At 50.4% G+C, this 16,814-nt stretch overlaps 1 protein-coding gene across 2 annotated transcripts; it reads right to left on the reverse strand.

Moving 5' to 3' along the window:
- Window positions 1–234: 234 nt before the first annotated feature.
- On the reverse strand, window positions 235–16,591 carry gng12a (guanine nucleotide binding protein (G protein), gamma 12a). 2 transcript variants are annotated; one of them, XM_057056444.1, is made up of 3 exons: window positions 16,371–16,591; window positions 2,298–2,406; window positions 235–2,035 (listed from the first exon to the last, which is right to left on the reverse strand). In XM_057056444.1, the coding sequence occupies exons 2-3, from the start codon at window positions 2,388–2,390 to the stop codon at window positions 1,910–1,912; spliced, it is 219 nt and encodes a 72-aa protein (XP_056912424.1). In that variant the 5' UTR covers window positions 2,391–2,406; window positions 16,371–16,591; the 3' UTR covers window positions 235–1,909. The 2 variants fall into 2 exon arrangements, with proteins under 2 accessions (XP_056912424.1, XP_056912423.1); XM_057056443.1 differs by having other exon boundaries at window positions 16,219–16,590.
- Window positions 16,592–16,814: the final 223 nt, after the last annotated feature.

Below are 16,814 nucleotides of genomic sequence, written 5' to 3' on the forward strand. Positions count from 1 at the left end.
TCTGGGACTCGGCAGACGAGTTCCCGAAATACCCGGCTCTCCAGGAGCGGAAATCAGGGTTTCTATATTTGTACTTGCTGGATTCTGACAGCCGCGACGAGAGGCCGGAGGTCTCGCCTGCCATGACTGAGACATAAATACACCACTAATGAGAGGAAGTAGGCCCCAGATAGGGCGTGGGTGTATCCCTCCGCCGTTTAAACCATCAAAGTTCAAAGAAGTGAATGACAGGAGCAGCAGGAATGCTTCACTTTATTAATCATTGTTAGGTCTTCATACAAAGGTTGGTATATTAATAAAGACATTTATCAAAACTCAGATTCTGACAGGTATCATTCGTACGAGAAGCCCGTTCCGGATTGGCTGACGTGGCAGTGGCGATCTGAACTGCAGTGGTTTTATTGCAAGAGGACTACTGGGAATGAGAAAAACAGCTGGATCCTGACCTGAAAGTACCTTTGGGGAAAGCGCCGGTGCCGAAACGGCTGTGAAGCGGAGAGAGCACCAGGTAAGTGAAAGACCATTAAACACCAGTTCTCCCAGTGACCAAAGACTATCAAGACATGGCACATTAATACAAATCCCTTCCACCATCCCACAAGTAAAAGCCTTCAAACTGAACCATCGGGAGGTGTCAGGAGACAAGGCAAACATAAGTAAGGCTTCAGAGTGAACGAATCTTCTCCATTGATGCTATTGATTCAATTTCTTTGTTACTTTTGCCATTTAACAAACCCCCTGGAAAAAGGGGCAACATGAAGCAACATGTTGGATTAGAGACCCTCAACACACACATGAAAAAAAGAGGAAAGAAAGGACATTTAAAGGTGTCGTTAATCCAGATTAACCTTTGCGCTGGATACCGTACCCAGGGTCGGACAAACGTGCACACTAGCGTGGTCTTAGAGAAAAGGAAAAAGGCTCACAGTATTGCGTAACACTCAGGAAAAAAGGAAAGACTAAAAATAGTTTCATTGTTGGGATTTTTGAGAGCCGGTATCGCCTGACTGGTTTGGTCCCAGCTTCCTCGTTAACACAGTGTTGTCCTACGCACAAATATTCTCAAGTGTACTGTACATCACAGCGCTGGGGGTCATGTGATCACAACCTGAAAACATCTCAAGGCTCATTACAGGTCCTGCGTGTAGGATTTAGTGGCACCTAGTGGAGGGAATGCAGAGGGCACGAATACTTCCAGCCCTGAAATTACAGTTTGAATACTGCAGAATCTGTGAAGTAATATTAACAAATATTAACACTTCATGCTCAGGTGTGCTGTAAAAAGGTGCAGAGCAACACTATGGAGGTGGACTCGGAGCAATACTTAGTCCTTAATCATACTTGAGATTGGTATTCGGATAAGCGCCACTTCTGTTTAGATTTCCTCCAATAGACGGTTAAAAATCCTACCCACCGGACCTTTAACTCTGCTGAAGACGAGGCAGTAGCGTGGGGATCGTACCCAGCAGGAAAGGGTTAAAGGTCGTAGAGCATCTGAACTGTACCAGATATACAGAAACAGCACCGCCTGACCTCCACCTCAGACCCCGACGTCAAGGAGCCGCCGAAAACCACGTCAGAATCCCGGGATCACGTAAAAGAACGTGAGAGGAGCCGCGGCTACCCATGAAATCTCAGAGGTTCCGGCTGCTTGGATGTGGACGTTAGGGGTCAGAGGTCAGAGCACTGCCAGGGGGTTTCAGAGAGTCGCGCAGGCTAACGGGGCTTCCTTTGCTCTTAATGCTAAGCTTTCTTCTGCAAAACAAAATGGTGACCGACTGGTTAACGGGACAGGCGGACGCATGGTAAGGCTACCATCCCCCACCCACCCCCCTCCACCGCACGAAAAAGGGAAAGAGTACAGCAACATGAATAGGAAAAACAACGTTTAAAGGCTAAGTGGCGTTCACTACAATATAGTGCAGGGTTTTTTGTCCTTGAAGGGATTGTCTGAGGCCGGGATGCCCATGAGCAGGGGGTCGTTCCTGGCGTGTTCGCTGCAGTAGTTCATAAGGTCAGCGGAGGCCTTGGACACCTGCGGAGACACAGACGGACGTTAGCGCCACTCGCCGACCCTGAGGTGACTAATCAGGCTGTTTCCGTCCATCATCGGTGCGTTCCGGGCGGTTTCCAGCGCACGTGGGCGTTGATCAAAGGCAGGAATGTCACGGCGGGATCAAAATCTGCTTCGGTGACACGTACGCAGGGGAGGCGATACCGCTGACTCACCGCACGTTAGTGTTGACTAAAGAGGGCGGCGGGGGGGAACGTGCGCGAGCGCCGCCGCGCATCCTCACCTTTATCCTCTCGATGCTCGCCTCTATTCTCAGCTGCTGCACCGTCCGCCGGGCGTGGTTGATGTTGTTGGAGCTGTGAGCCTTCGAAGACATGGCGGCGAAACCGACACTGCCGGAGGCGGAAATGGAAAAGGTGGTTAAATAACAGAATACAACAAGGCTTTGTTATGGAATGTGGGGAAATAGGTCAGAGAAAAGCCATCGGAGTGAGGTCACCGAGCGGGAAAGTCCCCAGGACGCCGGCTTTGGCAGAGCTCAGAGGTGTTTGAGGACAGGTAGAAACTTCAGGTGATTGCTGCAGGAAATGGTGACACCGGTTTTCTACCAGGATGTTCCGTGTCGGGCGTAAGACTCGAAAAGGCATTCTCAATACTTCCTGTAAAAATGAGCAAACGCACGCTGCGGCGGTACATTTGGGCTCTTTTGCAAGCTTCTAGAGGGAACAATGGCCGCCGCTGCTGCAACATTGTTCCAGTGTGGACAGTCCAACAATGACCCGGCACCCTTCACATATCTGTATGTACACAGAAAGCTATAGAATCCTAAAGGTTTGGGAGTGGGCAGCATGTGGGGGGGGGGGGGGGCTGGTGTGTGGGAGCACCACAGCTTCCTGTTAATCATTGACAGGCTGGATGAGAACAAGCCTGGACCTATCCTTCAGCCGGTGTGTGTGTGTGTGTGGTGTGTGTGTGTGTGTGTGTGTGTGTGTGTGTGGGGGGGCCCTCCGGCTCCACCGTCTCTCCCGGCTGATTTTACTTCCCTTTGTCTGCCTGTTTCTTCTCAGACCAACCGACACGCGTTTCCTTTTTGCATTTCTTTTGCAACGCGCGCACGCAGGTCTTGTGGCACACTTGGGTTTTCGAGGTGGGTTAAAGGAAGCTCTGGTTTCTCAAGGTTATGAAGAAACGTTGAAGGGAAAACTTTTAAGCACACCGAGGGGGGGGGGGGGGGGGGAGATCTGTGCAGTTGATGCAACCATTAAAACTTCCCAGCTCTTCCAGTGAATTACTGGTGTTGCTCTGTGTATTGTCTGCAGCAGAATCGGCCCCCAGGTGTAGCGGCCTCGGGGCTCTATTTTACTTTTGTCTCGGGAACAAAGAGGGAGGAAGGAATAAAGACAAAAAAGGGAAATGAGGACAGAAAAATTCCACTTTGTGCCTTCTGCTGGGAATGTCTGATTAAAAAGTGAGTAATGACTCCAGAGGAAGCACAGCCAAGGATGGCTGGAAGAGTCCCGGCAACATGAGGGTGGGACATGAAAGGGTGGCGCCCCATCGCTCCAAACGTCATGTTTGAGGACAGAACGCATGTCCACTGAGTCATTAAGGCGAACAGTGAAAAACAGGCGTGATGAGTGAGGCCGCTTATTCCTGCAGTCTGGAACTCTTCAGACGTACCAACGCAGGTCGGGAGGAGCTTCACGTGACCGGTTCTACAATAAACCGCTCGGGAAATTCTTCATCCGAGGCAAACACCACTCCAGGAAGTCATGAATGCCTTTACTGGAAATGATGTCACACACGCCGCTTACAGGAACCTATCATTTTACAAGTCCCGTTCAAAGTCTACCGGACATGTTTTCCAATCCTGAACCGAGGATCACTTCAACTTAATCTAACGACGAGATCAGTCATTGGGCTGTTGCGTCTCTGGCTGACTGGAAATCAGCATAGCGAAGCTGTTGCAACGCCGGGTTTACGTGTGCAGCCACAAAAGCAGAACTGTCCCTCGAATACCGCACAAAACACTGTTCTTACACAGAATAGGAAATACTCAAAGCAGCTCCGCCACAACACCCGGTAAATACACCGGCTTCGGGGAACTGGGAAGCAGAAATGTTAAGGTGGAGTTCCGCTTCATGAGGGAAACGTTGCAACCTGCAGACTGTGAGGCGTGCTAGCAACAATGCTAGTCTGCTAGCATTAGGCAGAACACGGCGTGCAGGATAAATGGGATTCCTCTTGTGGAGGTGTGGTTATCGCCAGAGTAGCTGCTCAGAAGTCAGCTTTATTCTGTTTTGCTTCCACTAAATTGATGTACAGTAATTGTGTAATGAACCCTGCAGTGAAGAGGGTGGAGATGAAGAGCTATGCTGTTTGCCTGGTTGTTGTTGGACAGGTAAGATTGGCAGTGGTTAGACTAGCTCGGTGCTTTTCCTGCAACATTCCATTAACAATGATGGTGCACGACAAAACCCACTATGCTTCTAAGCTCCAATTCTGTTTGAGATATTAAAACTGATGTTTTCCAACCAATTATCCAGGTGCGTAGGTATCAGGTCAGCTACTATGGACTCCAAGTCAAGCCTGTAGGAGGGAAGAAGGGGCCACTCTCTCTCTCTTTCCACCACTTGCTGATAAGAAAATTCACCTGAACTGAGTCACCTTGGTGAAAGCATGAGAGCTCTGAAGGGGGGGCAGCACCTACCAGCAGCCCCAGTCTGACGGCAGCTCTCCAGGATGGCACCACTGTGTGTGGCATTAAGCACCACCACGGACATACAGTATATGGGCCCCACCTCCGAAGATCAGAAAGAGACCCCCCCATCCCATTTACAACATACACACACGTACAGACCAACAAGGACCACCTACTTACAGTGCAGCCCCCCCCCCTCCCCCCACGCTTCAAAATCCACCCGCACACGTGTGGCTCGTTAGGACGGCGTTCAAAGTGGCGTGAACAGGGCGCCTTTATGACTCAGAAGCTTAAACACCAACACTCAGAGATGAAAAACCTCGCTCAGACCCAATGAAAACTCTTAAATGTACTGATGATGGCTCAAAGAAGAGTCGCTGCTGTCTGACTTCCAGCATGTGTGGTCCCTGCACTGCATCAGAGGCCTTTCTTTAAATAAACTGGGGCATTCTGCAAGTTCTAATGTTCTTGGCTGCCCTTCAGACTCACCATAAGTGCCCAAAGGTCGCTATAGAATACCCACCTTGTCACGCCTAAAGATTTTAACTAGGTGCAACCAATTTACAGTCGGTTGCACACTTGGTTGCTGCCTGTGCACGTGTGTGACTGCAGGCAGCAGCTATGCAGACCACAAGAGCTGCGCTAGGTCCCGACGTGTTGAATAAACATGGATGTTCTTGGGAAGGCCACAAATATTGGCGGCTCTTGGGCAGCACGCTGCAGAGCGGCGCGCTCGCCAGCCTGCGTAAATACAGCGGATGCCACGTCTGCGAGGGGCTCAGAGCGGAGCCCGCGCACCGCCGGGAATTCTGCACCTTGTTTCCAAACACGACTGACTCTCGCTACGAGATCAAAATGAAAACTTTATTGCCGCGACGGCGATCCGCTGGCGTCTGTCTGACGTTATTAGCAGCCGAGGAGGGAATTGTGGAAAGGCGATGGTTGTAGTCTAGACAGACGTCTGCCGCTTTCAACAAGACGCAGTTCAAAGCCTGCGACCACAAGCCAATATATTGGCTGTTATCCCCTAGTGCACAAAAAAACACCTCTTCCGTGCACTCCCCCCTCCTCCACAAGTAGTTTCAGTCTGCAGGAAAAACAAATAGCAGGCTTCTGCAGGTCAGCACTTTCTCAGCTGAATGAAGGAGCTGTCTCCTGTTACAGGCTCAAACACCTGACTCTGCAGCACAGCGCTCTCCGGATCGCGGCGACGCCACGGCCGCCTGTTCTCACTTATGCACAGGGAGTGATATTCAGTCATCGGCCCCGCTGGCGAGCAATGGTGGGATCGTGCTGAGCGAGACACAAACGGCGAGGCGGGGAGGCAACGGCGAGGCCTCGCGCGCTCCGTGAGAACCACCAGGGTGACGTCACTACTTTCCCACCGGAAAAAATAAAGGAGGCCGAAGGGCTGGGCCTCCTTTGGCAGCCCGTGCAGACGCCGAAAAGGATCACCATGATTTTGTTTACCAGGGCAAACAGAAACCACAGAGCATGGCAGAGATAAGGCGCCACAGCTCGTGTGAACCCGGGAACGGCGCGGCCCCCGAAACGTCTGACGAGCGGAATGTCTGCATCTGCACAAAAAGTGCCGTTAGTGGTGCGCTCGGTTCCCAGCGTTTAACGGCGTTCGTAAAAAGATCACAGGGGAACGCCGGTTCCAGGCGGGCTGAGCTGGCCTGCAGGGGGCAGTGACGAGTTCAATGGTTGCAAATCAACACGAAACAAAAGACTGTGGAGCAGGAGACGCACGACTGAAGGGGAAACGACAGAGAGTCTTGACCAGCCGAGGAATTCAGTGTAAATGTGTGACGGAGGGAACGTTGCAGGCTCAACAGGACGGACGTCAAAACGATTCTAAAGACACACGAGTGAGATTCTGGCAGCAGAGGAGGCTCCAAGGTCATTTTGATTCCCAACGCAGGCTTCCCAGGAAACTCCAGCTTGAGGCGAGGCCCTGGTGTGCATGTGACCCCTTCCTGGGAAAATGACGAAACGCTGCTGGGAAAACGTGCGTGTGTAGGAGTGTCTGTGTGTATCTGTGCAAAAATGCTGCTTTCCAGTCATCATTCATGCAAAAAGGACTCAGCACCACCCAGCAGCTGCAGCTTTGGCTGCTGAGATAAGAACAACTGACAGGCCTCCACCCTCAACACCCACTGCAAACACAGCCCAGGAAAATACCGGGAAACCTCGGCCCCGCCGGCGGGCCGGCCTACGGGCTGTGGACGGTCGACTTTACGATCCGAGCACTTGCAGGGAAAAACTAACTGCAGGACGATCTTGATTAGAGTCAACGCTGTGTTTTTAGTTAATTACCCTGCAGGTTCTCTGGCTTTCCTGGTTCTAAAAAAAAAAGGTGGAAAAAAAAGCAGACTGTTCCAGTCGCGCTGTGTCTAGACAGAAGACTTGACTGGACTCATTCCTGCAGGATTTCTAAATCCCAAATATGAGTGTAATTACTCCAGACTCATTCCTGTTTAAACAGAGAAGGAGGCCTTGTTCCCAGCACAGATTGGAGAGGCCTGACAAGCTGTGCTGGACTGAACAGAATCAGCCCGAGCTATCGGTTGGATGTGAAATAAAAAGCCGGTGAGGAGATAGACGAGTGCCTCCCTGAGATACGGAGCCACGCAGGCTCATCTGTAGGCTAATCTGTGTCCTTAGACGTGACACTTAGAACAAGACTGCACGATCGTGCTAAACTGCACATGCAGCAGCTGGAACAGATGTGTCAGGGAGAGATAATGGTGAAAACCTGGAGGACGAGAAATGCTCTGGCACGCAAAGATTCGGAATTAGCGAGAAATCAGACGGGCTCTGCAACCCAGACACCCCGATGCAGCCAGCGCTGATGCAGAACGCTAGCTCAGCACCGCACTTCCCCCTAATAAAACCCTTTTTCTTGAATCTAACTCCAAATTGCGGTTGAACACTCATGGACAGTCACGATGCGGAGGAAGCGCAAATGGATTCTGGGACTCATCTGCTGAGTCGGACGTTTAAAAAAGTCTGCTCCGATTGTAGCGGATGATAAATGATGAGCTGTGTAATCCTAAATGTGGGTGCAGCTGTGGCTTTAATGGTATGGGGACACTGGTGTAAGTGTAGAGTGAGGTCTAATGATACCTGCAGGAGGTGCAGAGGGAGGCGCTTTGAGAGCCAGATCACCAGTTTCACTTTCTCTACCAGACCAGTTATTCAATTAAACAGTAAGTAAACATTTACCACGCATGCAGTATTAATGTTAGAAATGTCTGGTGGCCTAAAAGCTACATCCAAGATTACATAATCCTGCAAATAAATTAGCCGGAGTGGGTGAAAATTGAAGCTTAGGAATCAATAACAGACTGAAGATGGTTCATTTCAAAGCAACACACAGAGAAAACAGAGAGTAACTGAAGACAAAGGGTGACGCGTCTCTCCTGAGGACGCAGCGCCTCGCATTCCTTCCACGGGAAGGTCCGGTGGCGATGGCGAGCGCTTTCATGACGCTGAATAAGCGCTGACACATCATCTGACACACGTCTACGCTTCACGCACGCGTGCAATGTCTGGGATCGCCACGGATACAGACAAAGAGGTCAGCTGACTATCATTAGTGGCTAAAGCACGCGCTAAAAATAACCATCAATGGTCAGGGCTGCTTGTGGCTGAACGGGGACGGGGCGGGGGGGGGGGGGGGGGGGGTGGACTCAAATCTGCTCAGCCTCTGGAGAGAGTCACCACACTGTCTGGATGAACAGGAGTTTTAAGTCCAAGGTGTCTGTGAGCCACTAGTTCCGCAGTAATAGCTCATTATCAGCTCAAAACAAACAGAGGCCAATGGCAGATAATAGCAATCGGACGTCACTGCAGACGCACGGAGGTCGCCATGCAGGAAACACGGGCCGGCCCGGGCCGGGAGGCTGCCAGGCAGCGTCGCTCGGCTCCACCCAGCACAAACAAACAGCATTGTTGTAAAAAAGGGGAAAAAAAATGCACAAAAGAAAGGCTATGGCGGCCAACCGGAGCCTGCTGGAAAGGGCTGCGGGCAGGGAAGGAGTGGCCAGAACAAGACGCGTTTGTGGCTGAACCTGAGGGAGCGATAAGAGGCGGCGTGAAAGAGGGACTTCAGCTCCAGAACACGAGCGCCGCAGCTGCGTGCGTGTTGCAATTGGTCACGTGCCAAGAAAAGTGCGGCTGGAGACAGCCTGGGCCGTCAAACTTAAAGCTACTGTGAGTGCGTCGCCTTTCGTCTCGGCCCTCCTCGCCCCTGAAAGGCGCTATTCATGACGCCGGCAGGGAGATGCCGCACAATGGATCTCCATCTCTCGCTGCCCTGCCTGTACGGAACAATAAACAAAGGTATTCAGTCTTTCCAGCCTCCACCCGTGCGCGGGGTCAGACGCAGGCCCGTTGCTGCTGTGAGGAAGGTGGAACGGCGTGTCAGCGCGCGCGTACGGAATAAGTGATAGAGGCTCCGACGTCAGACGCTTCGTTAGAAAACGACAGAGGTCATAAAAAGAAGATTGTTCTTCAAGTAAAGAGGAAATGGGATTAGTCAGCCGGGCCCGTGTGTGACTCAGACATCCGTGTTTGTGCACTGGAAAATCCTCATTATGCTATATTTGCATTTTCACGTGGGCTAATAAAACTATCATTCTTGGAGTACAAGCGTCCCCATATCGGGCCAATCAGGAGGCCCCACCTTGTTCTCCAGCTTTCCCGAACCCTGCCGACAACATTAAACAGCACGTGGGAGCGGCGCTAACGTCCTCCACATGCCTGCCGGGGGACGGGTCCGCTAATAACTGCTAATTGTAATTAGCATGGTAATTAAACAGCTAATTTCATTTTTATTGGCAACGCCGTGCAACTCCTGTGGCTCGTCAGTCAGGATATCTGAGACGCTGTTATTACTCCAGCGTGTCGCTGAGGGTGAAATTCTCTTGTCTGCAAACTGCCCTCTGGGGTCAGAGGTCAAACGGCTGGCAGGGTGGGACAATTGAGGGGTCCTTTTTCTCACTGGCAGTTTTTCTTGCTCCCGTGTCACCTCTCTAACGTGCATTCTTGTTCAACGAAGCACCGGCATGTTAGCTGGGTCCTGCTCTGTTCACAAAGAAAAGTGTGTTCAGATTCCTGTTTTCACTGCGTCTGCGGGGCTGCACGCTGAGAAGTGATGACTGGACGACTGCGTCTTGTCTGCCTTTATCGGAGACGCCGACTGCATTAAGAACAGGAACTATCTCGGAGCGAAACAGACGTTCCTGAACAAACACGGACAGGAATGACAGGCATGAGATTACTTCACATGGCCGTTTAGACAAGAAGTATGTGCGGTTAATCGTCCTCTGGGGAACAGGAACACGTGGGTTTCAGATGGAAAAATGCAAAAAACCATGAACAATGCACATTTAACACAAGGCTGGGGTCTTAAAACCGGAAGAGTTTCAGAAAGATCTGCACTTTTGCATCAGGTTCACCCTCACGGGGACACAGTGGAGTCAAGCAGGGACTGTGCTGCAGCTAGCAAGCAGGTGACCGACTTTATAACGGCAATTTAGGACGGGGTTGAAGGCCACAATAAATAAATAAAGGAGCGTGAAAACAAGAGGACGAGTGAAACTAATTTATAACCAAACAACTGTTGTCAGTCAAAACGCAGGGACATATTTCTGGAACTTTCAGGACACTCAGAAGCTAAAGCGTTTGCAAGATAATTGTAACCTGACGCCACCGTGGCGACGGTGAGGCGGCGTGAGCCGAGCCTGCGGGGACGTCTCCTTTCGTGAGGCAGGTGTCCTCGCGGCAGAAGCCGGCCGTTTCTCTCGATGCATTCAAAGACCCAAACCCGTCCAAATGAGCTCCCGAACACCGAGTCATGCTGACGTGCAAATGCACCAAAAAAAGGGGGGGGTGGGGGGGGGCAGTGATAAACAGTGATTCCTCTGAACCAGAGACAGACACAAGAGGGAAATTATCTGATTCAAAATCCTGGACAAACAAAGTTAAGATCAAGCGTGATGTTGATGTGGCGACACTGGAAACAGCGATCATGCTGATAATATTCAAAGCATTGTTGCTTTTATTTTGGGGGGGGGGGGGGGGGCGCTCCTCCATCTTACTACTGCCACTGGGCTATCACTCGCTCATCTGCAGTTTCAAAGACACGTCGGGTGGAGGAAGTCTTCTCCACCGGTGGGTCAGGCTGAGGCCACTTCCTCTGCAGCCCACCCTGAATGCCTATGAAAAAAACCACGTCCCCCCCCCCCCGGGTCTCCCTTGACTTCCTGTTTGCGCGCAACAATTATGTTGACTGAGGTCAGAAACGGTTTCATTCATACAAGTCACGGCTTCTTTTTTTTTTTTAACTCTTTAAGGGAACGTGCTTAGTCAGAGTGACGGTAAGCTACCACGTCACGGGCGTTGTGTGTCATGCCCCCACCGTGCCCAACCCGACCGTTCTGGGGTCAGACGCTGTGTGCAGACAGATCAAATCTTTTTCTTTTTTTTTTTCTAAAAATGGCACCGCTGAGAAATGTTGGCAGAGCAGATTCTGAGGCCGATTGCTCGCAAGGAAAAAAAACAAAAACAGTTCCACCTAATCAGATAACCGGGGAGCGAACACTGGATGTTTGTCAACGTGCACGGAGGGGGCCGCCAAAGTGAGACGCCGCTCTGCCTTGCACAAGAGCAGAGGAAGGCTTTACATGACTCCTGCCTGATTTGAGGGGGCGGACAGACGCCGAGGCGACAAAACGAGCAGACAGGCAGCGATTGTGCGCCGCCCCGACACCTGGATCAGACACAGAAACTCAGTGTGGGGCCGGGACAAAAAACTGTGGGGCCCCGGCGGTTTAAGGGCTGCAGAGAAAGAGGTGCAGCTCCCGCCTGTTAAACTCCAGCGAGCCACAGGTGCTGAGCTCCTCTTCAGTCTCAAAAGTCTCTCACACACACACACACGCACACGCACATGCACACACACAGTCCTTTGTCTGGAATGACAGCAGAATTCCCTGCAGACTTATAAAAAGCTTTAAAGAAATGAAAGAATTAATCAGAGTGACAGATTTTGCAGCCTCCTTTCACACACACACACACACACGCACACGCACACACACACGTGTGCAAACAGATCCCACTATATCACATAGCATTCATTTACTTATTCATTTAACGTGCACGCTTTGCAAAGGTGGAACACCTTTACCTTTCTTTACCTGTCTGACAGAGAGTCTGCTGCCATCGGCGGTACCTCTAACAGACAGGATGTGCCCATATTTGGGCGTCTGTCTTTGGAAATTAAGTAAGCACAGTTTGGGTTCTTACAGGAAGAAAAGGTGTGCCTTACAGAAGGTGGGAGTAATTCAGAGCACTACATCCAGTTCAACCAGACAAATGCATCACCCAGTACCGGGACAGCTTTGACTACACAAGAAAAGGCAGCAGAAAAGATGGTTAGAGCAGCTTTAACGTTAGGATTTAGCTCCAGACACATCCAATAATAATCAGAGCATGTTCTCGTTAATGCGGCATCAACGCTAGCAATTGCACGCAGGGCTTTTATTGCACAGCTTTGAAAATGAAAGAACTAGATAAAACAAAAGGGCGGCAGAATCTCGTGTGATCATTTAGGGAGGGGTGCAACAGTAGCAAGGAGGAATATGCACGAAGAATTTAGAAGAACTCAAATTATGTTTAATTACCATAACGATGCGCTCCAAAGAACACAAGTCATTATGTTATTATTTATCTTAATTATTGATCTCTGTAACGGACTGTAACACAGGTGAACTCCATCTGCTCTTCTTTGTTAACGCCACTCTGTGTGCTCAGCTGGTTGCTATAGAGACCTGACAAACTCAAACTCGGACAGAGACATGATCTGCAGCGGTGTACACACACACACACACACCACACACACACACACAAAAGCACGTTATCCGAGTCGTCTGACATTACAAATAACTGTGAAATGGCTCTCATCCCAGGTGCTGCAGAGGCACAACAAAGCACAAAACGTCTGTTCCACACAAAGATGGGCTTCATCTTTGCTACCACACTATATGAGGACAGGCCAAGTTTTGTACAATAGTATATTTAAACGAGCTGACAGTTTGATAAATGTGGGTACGTTATTCAAACGTACCCTGAACTCTAAGCTCAGTATCACATATGTGGGTACCGAAACTACTGTAAACACGTGAGTATAGATTTACAACCGTAACTGGGGTCATGTGACACCTTTCAAGGAGGGCAGAGTGCAGTCCGAGCGCCCCACCGTGTGGCCGAAAGGTGGTACTGCAGCGGACAGCGTGCGCGGCGTCACGAAAGACGTGTTTCTGTCTCTATTTTCTCAATTCTAGCACATCGTTTGATGACAACGGTTGAGACATAAGGCAGAATGACTTCTTCTCTCCCCCTCTCCATCTGTTGTAACATTAGGCTGAACAGCAGGTGGATGACGTGGAGGCTCTGGGTGTGACGGTTTGAAGATGACAATGGGCCTGAAGAGACTCTTCATCGCTTCTCATCTATAAATAACGCCGTCTCCCTCGCCAGCACAGCGATATCCAGAGAAAAAGAGCTCTGATCACTACTGTAGCCAGTACAGAAGTCTGCTGTGTTTACAATAAATACACTTCCAGTTGATCTGAGCAGCCACATCGAGGCAGCAGTCAAACACCCTCCCTATCAGAAGGTCTTGAAATTTCACAAATTCAGATAGTGGAAATAAAAGAGACAAACGTGACCTGGGGTCAGTGCCAGTGCCTTCACGGCATGTCACGCTTGACGGGGAGTTATTTCTCAACAAAAGCCGGTGAACGCATCACAACTTCCATCTAAAAAGGAAGAGAAAATAACTCTTTTGTGACATTCTGGAGAGTTTGAAAGGGGAAAGTCTCCACTCGGCTTGTGAATAATTATTCTTTAAGTCAGTCATTTTCCAATAAATGGTCATTTAGGAAACAGTGAAATGTTGTACGGAGCTAATTACCTGCAGAGGAGACTTTGGCCTTTGATGTTGACTGTTTTTACCAAACTACATTTATTTGCAACAGCTAAATGGCTTTAATTCTGGTCGTGCGGGGCGTTTAGTTGCAGTCTGAGCAGGAAGTTGTGGTGATAAATGATTGCTTGGATGGAAACGCCGCTTTCTGTCTTCTTTCTGGGGCAATATGAAGGTTGCAGTTGCAATATGAAGGTTGCAGTTGCTGCTTTCATCAGCATATTTAAATCCTGTTCACGGAACATTTATCTTTATTATAGTGGGGTTTACTGTACACTATCATTATAATTACACTAAAGTTATCAGTATTTATGGAATTTTGTATCACCGGATCTCAGTTCCTGATTGGTCGGTACAACAGTTTTTTAAAAAAAAAGCAACTGTTGATGGTTGACAGTTATTTTTTAATCAAGTTAACTTTTTATTGACGGCAGCAAACCAGAATCAGAAAAATCAAAAATGAAGAGTTTAACGACACGGTTGCTATGACAACGCTTCCTGCTAATGTGTCCGAGTCTGATGGTGAACTGATTAGTGTGCGTGTGTGTGTGTGTGTGTGTGTGTGTGTGTGTGTGTGTGTGTGTTTGTGTGTGTGTGCGCTTCCTGGTCGCATATTCTTTACTTTCCATGCTGCGTCTGCCCCCGCAGACCTTCTGCTCTGACCTTTGACCCCCAGTTAAAACATTTCTGGATGATAACTCAAAAATGAAGCGATGCCTCTTTCACGGGATAAATGTTTCTGCCTTGCGGCTGCATCGTTGCCGGTGCGGCCTGCGGGAAAACGTCGGGCAACGCTTGGAATTTCACAAAAGCAAGTGACTGTGCAGCCAAACCAACACATGGGTGTGACCGTCTATCCACAGTCGCACCATTCCTCCCAGTACATCTGCTCCTGGGGAGGGTGAAGCTCAAGTAAACCACCGGACGCTCACTCTTGTGACTGTTCACACACATTTCCTGTGCGTTTACACACATACCACTAATCTAAAAAGGGGGGGAAAGTGATGTCGGCTAGTTGGTGGCGCTAACCTCAGACTCGTTTGCCCAAAAAAACTCAACAAACCCTGATTACATCCAAAGCAACGCTGGATATTTGAATAAATGAGGCCTCCAAACTATCTCAAATGTGGCTGATCCAGACGTCAATGAGGGACTCCATCCCTCAGGATTACGCACGGGCTGGATCCCAACACCGACACGTGGGTTCAGAACCCTGAGACGTGGGGGAAGATCCACGTGAGCGGGCCTGCGCCGCCGCGCTTCCTCCAAGAGGACGTCAAGAGAGCGGCCGATCGAGTCAGGCTGCATTCTGCGTCACAGAAAACGCACGCCGCTTCCAGAGCCGCCGGTTAGGCGATGAAGTATTACAGCATTGGTTCCAGCCGCATGTGCGACTTCCCACATGATCCCAACAGTTCCTCCATTGTTCCACAAGCACCAACTCACGAAGGGGAAAGAAAGGGGATTCAGATCGTCTCCGCGGCCCTCGAAATGTGGAGAGGAGCAAAAGCTAATCCGTTAACGCGACACAGATACCATCGCCATCGCCGAGCCCCTTCCTCCCGCCGCATATCCATTTACACGTCTTCTTAAAACCCGTCAGCCGGCCCAGGCTGAACTTAGATCAAATATTCTTGGACACGTGGAGGCCTGGGGTTAAAGGTCCTCCGAGGAACTGCAAAAGGCCGTTTGGTCAGCTCCATCTCATCCTAATGGAGGCACAGATAAATGCCCACCCTCCGCTGGGCTTTGCCCCAGCTGTGGCTATTGTCACATTGACTCAGATTCTCTTGGCTGGCGCTGTAAAGCTGTCCCCTCCACCACAACAAAACCCACAATGACCCAACCCCAACCCCCCCCCATCGACAGGGCGAAGGCAGGAAGTGAGCGATCCTCGGCTCCTCGGTGTGCGGCGCGAGCCGCTCACGTTGATGGGCGTTGAGAGGAGGCTTTGATGGCGGTGAATGGGGTACTAATGAGTTGGCCTTATCAATGGCCGGTTTGTTTTCTGTCTCTAATGGCCAGGAGACATCAAAAGAGCTGTTGATGCTCCGTGTAAACGCCTCGGCCGTTTCCCCATCAGGGCCTCCACTTCAGCCATCTCTGCAGGTCACCCACCACAGCCGGATGATGCGAAGGAAGTGGCTGGCGTGTGGACCTAGAAAAGTGCTCTGATAATAACCAAAAGAACTCATTTGGTGGCCAACACAGTAGGTGGGGCCTGTGAGGAATAATCAGAGCTGGAGGCCCAGAAAGCACCGAGCGGAGCAAACCTTGAGCCCTAAAACCTGTTGAATAACACGCACACTCCGCGGGCAACAATCTGTGATTATGCGGTTGCCGGGGCGACACATGGAAACCAGTCGAACGTCGCCCTGCATTGATAAAGGCGGTGGAAGGTGGCAGCAATGACAGCAAATCTGCTTCCGAGCGAGACCAACTGTTGCTTCACGCCGAAGCGCGACGCGCCCGCGGATAACGCGACAGGTTCCCCACATCTGGCGGTCCTACCTGGCGGGGGTCAACGAACAGCCGCGTCTCCGTTCACTCAAATCGAAAGGATTCCGGCAACACACTGGGAGGAGACCTTTCCCTCGGCTCGGCGGCTCACGGCGCAATGTCACAACTGTTTACACCTTAAACCAGCTCTCTTCGGGCCTCACCGGAGACGTCAAAGCTGCCGAGTCGGGGCACTGGCGCTGTCCGCTGGAGGCTGTCTTAAACAAAATGTCGTTTACTTTCAGTTGTTTTTCTTTTTTTAAAGACACCTTCCAGTGCGGCCACTCTGCCCCTTTCTTTTCCTTTTCCTCCTCCGCCACTCGAACGACGCTCCGCGACGGGAACAGCCGAAATTTGTCGGGGAGGCAGCGGGAGGCGGAACTAACGAGACACGAGCGGACGTTTCTCGGCGTCAATTTAGCGGTACCAACAATACCGTTTCCGGTTAAGCTTTTCCAAAGTAAGAGCATCCTCTACGGCGCAAGTTGGTTAAAACTAGTATTACCAATTAACGTCTTGTAACACTTGTTTATTCCACCCCCATTCCAAATTTCTTTAATACCGCCGCCAATCTGTCAACAACGTTTAACCTAAATAACAATTTTAAA

Source organism: Takifugu flavidus, chromosome 15, assembly GCF_003711565.1.
Source record: "Takifugu flavidus isolate HTHZ2018 chromosome 15, ASM371156v2, whole genome shotgun sequence".
NCBI lineage: Eukaryota > Metazoa > Chordata > Actinopteri > Tetraodontiformes > Tetraodontidae > Takifugu > Takifugu flavidus.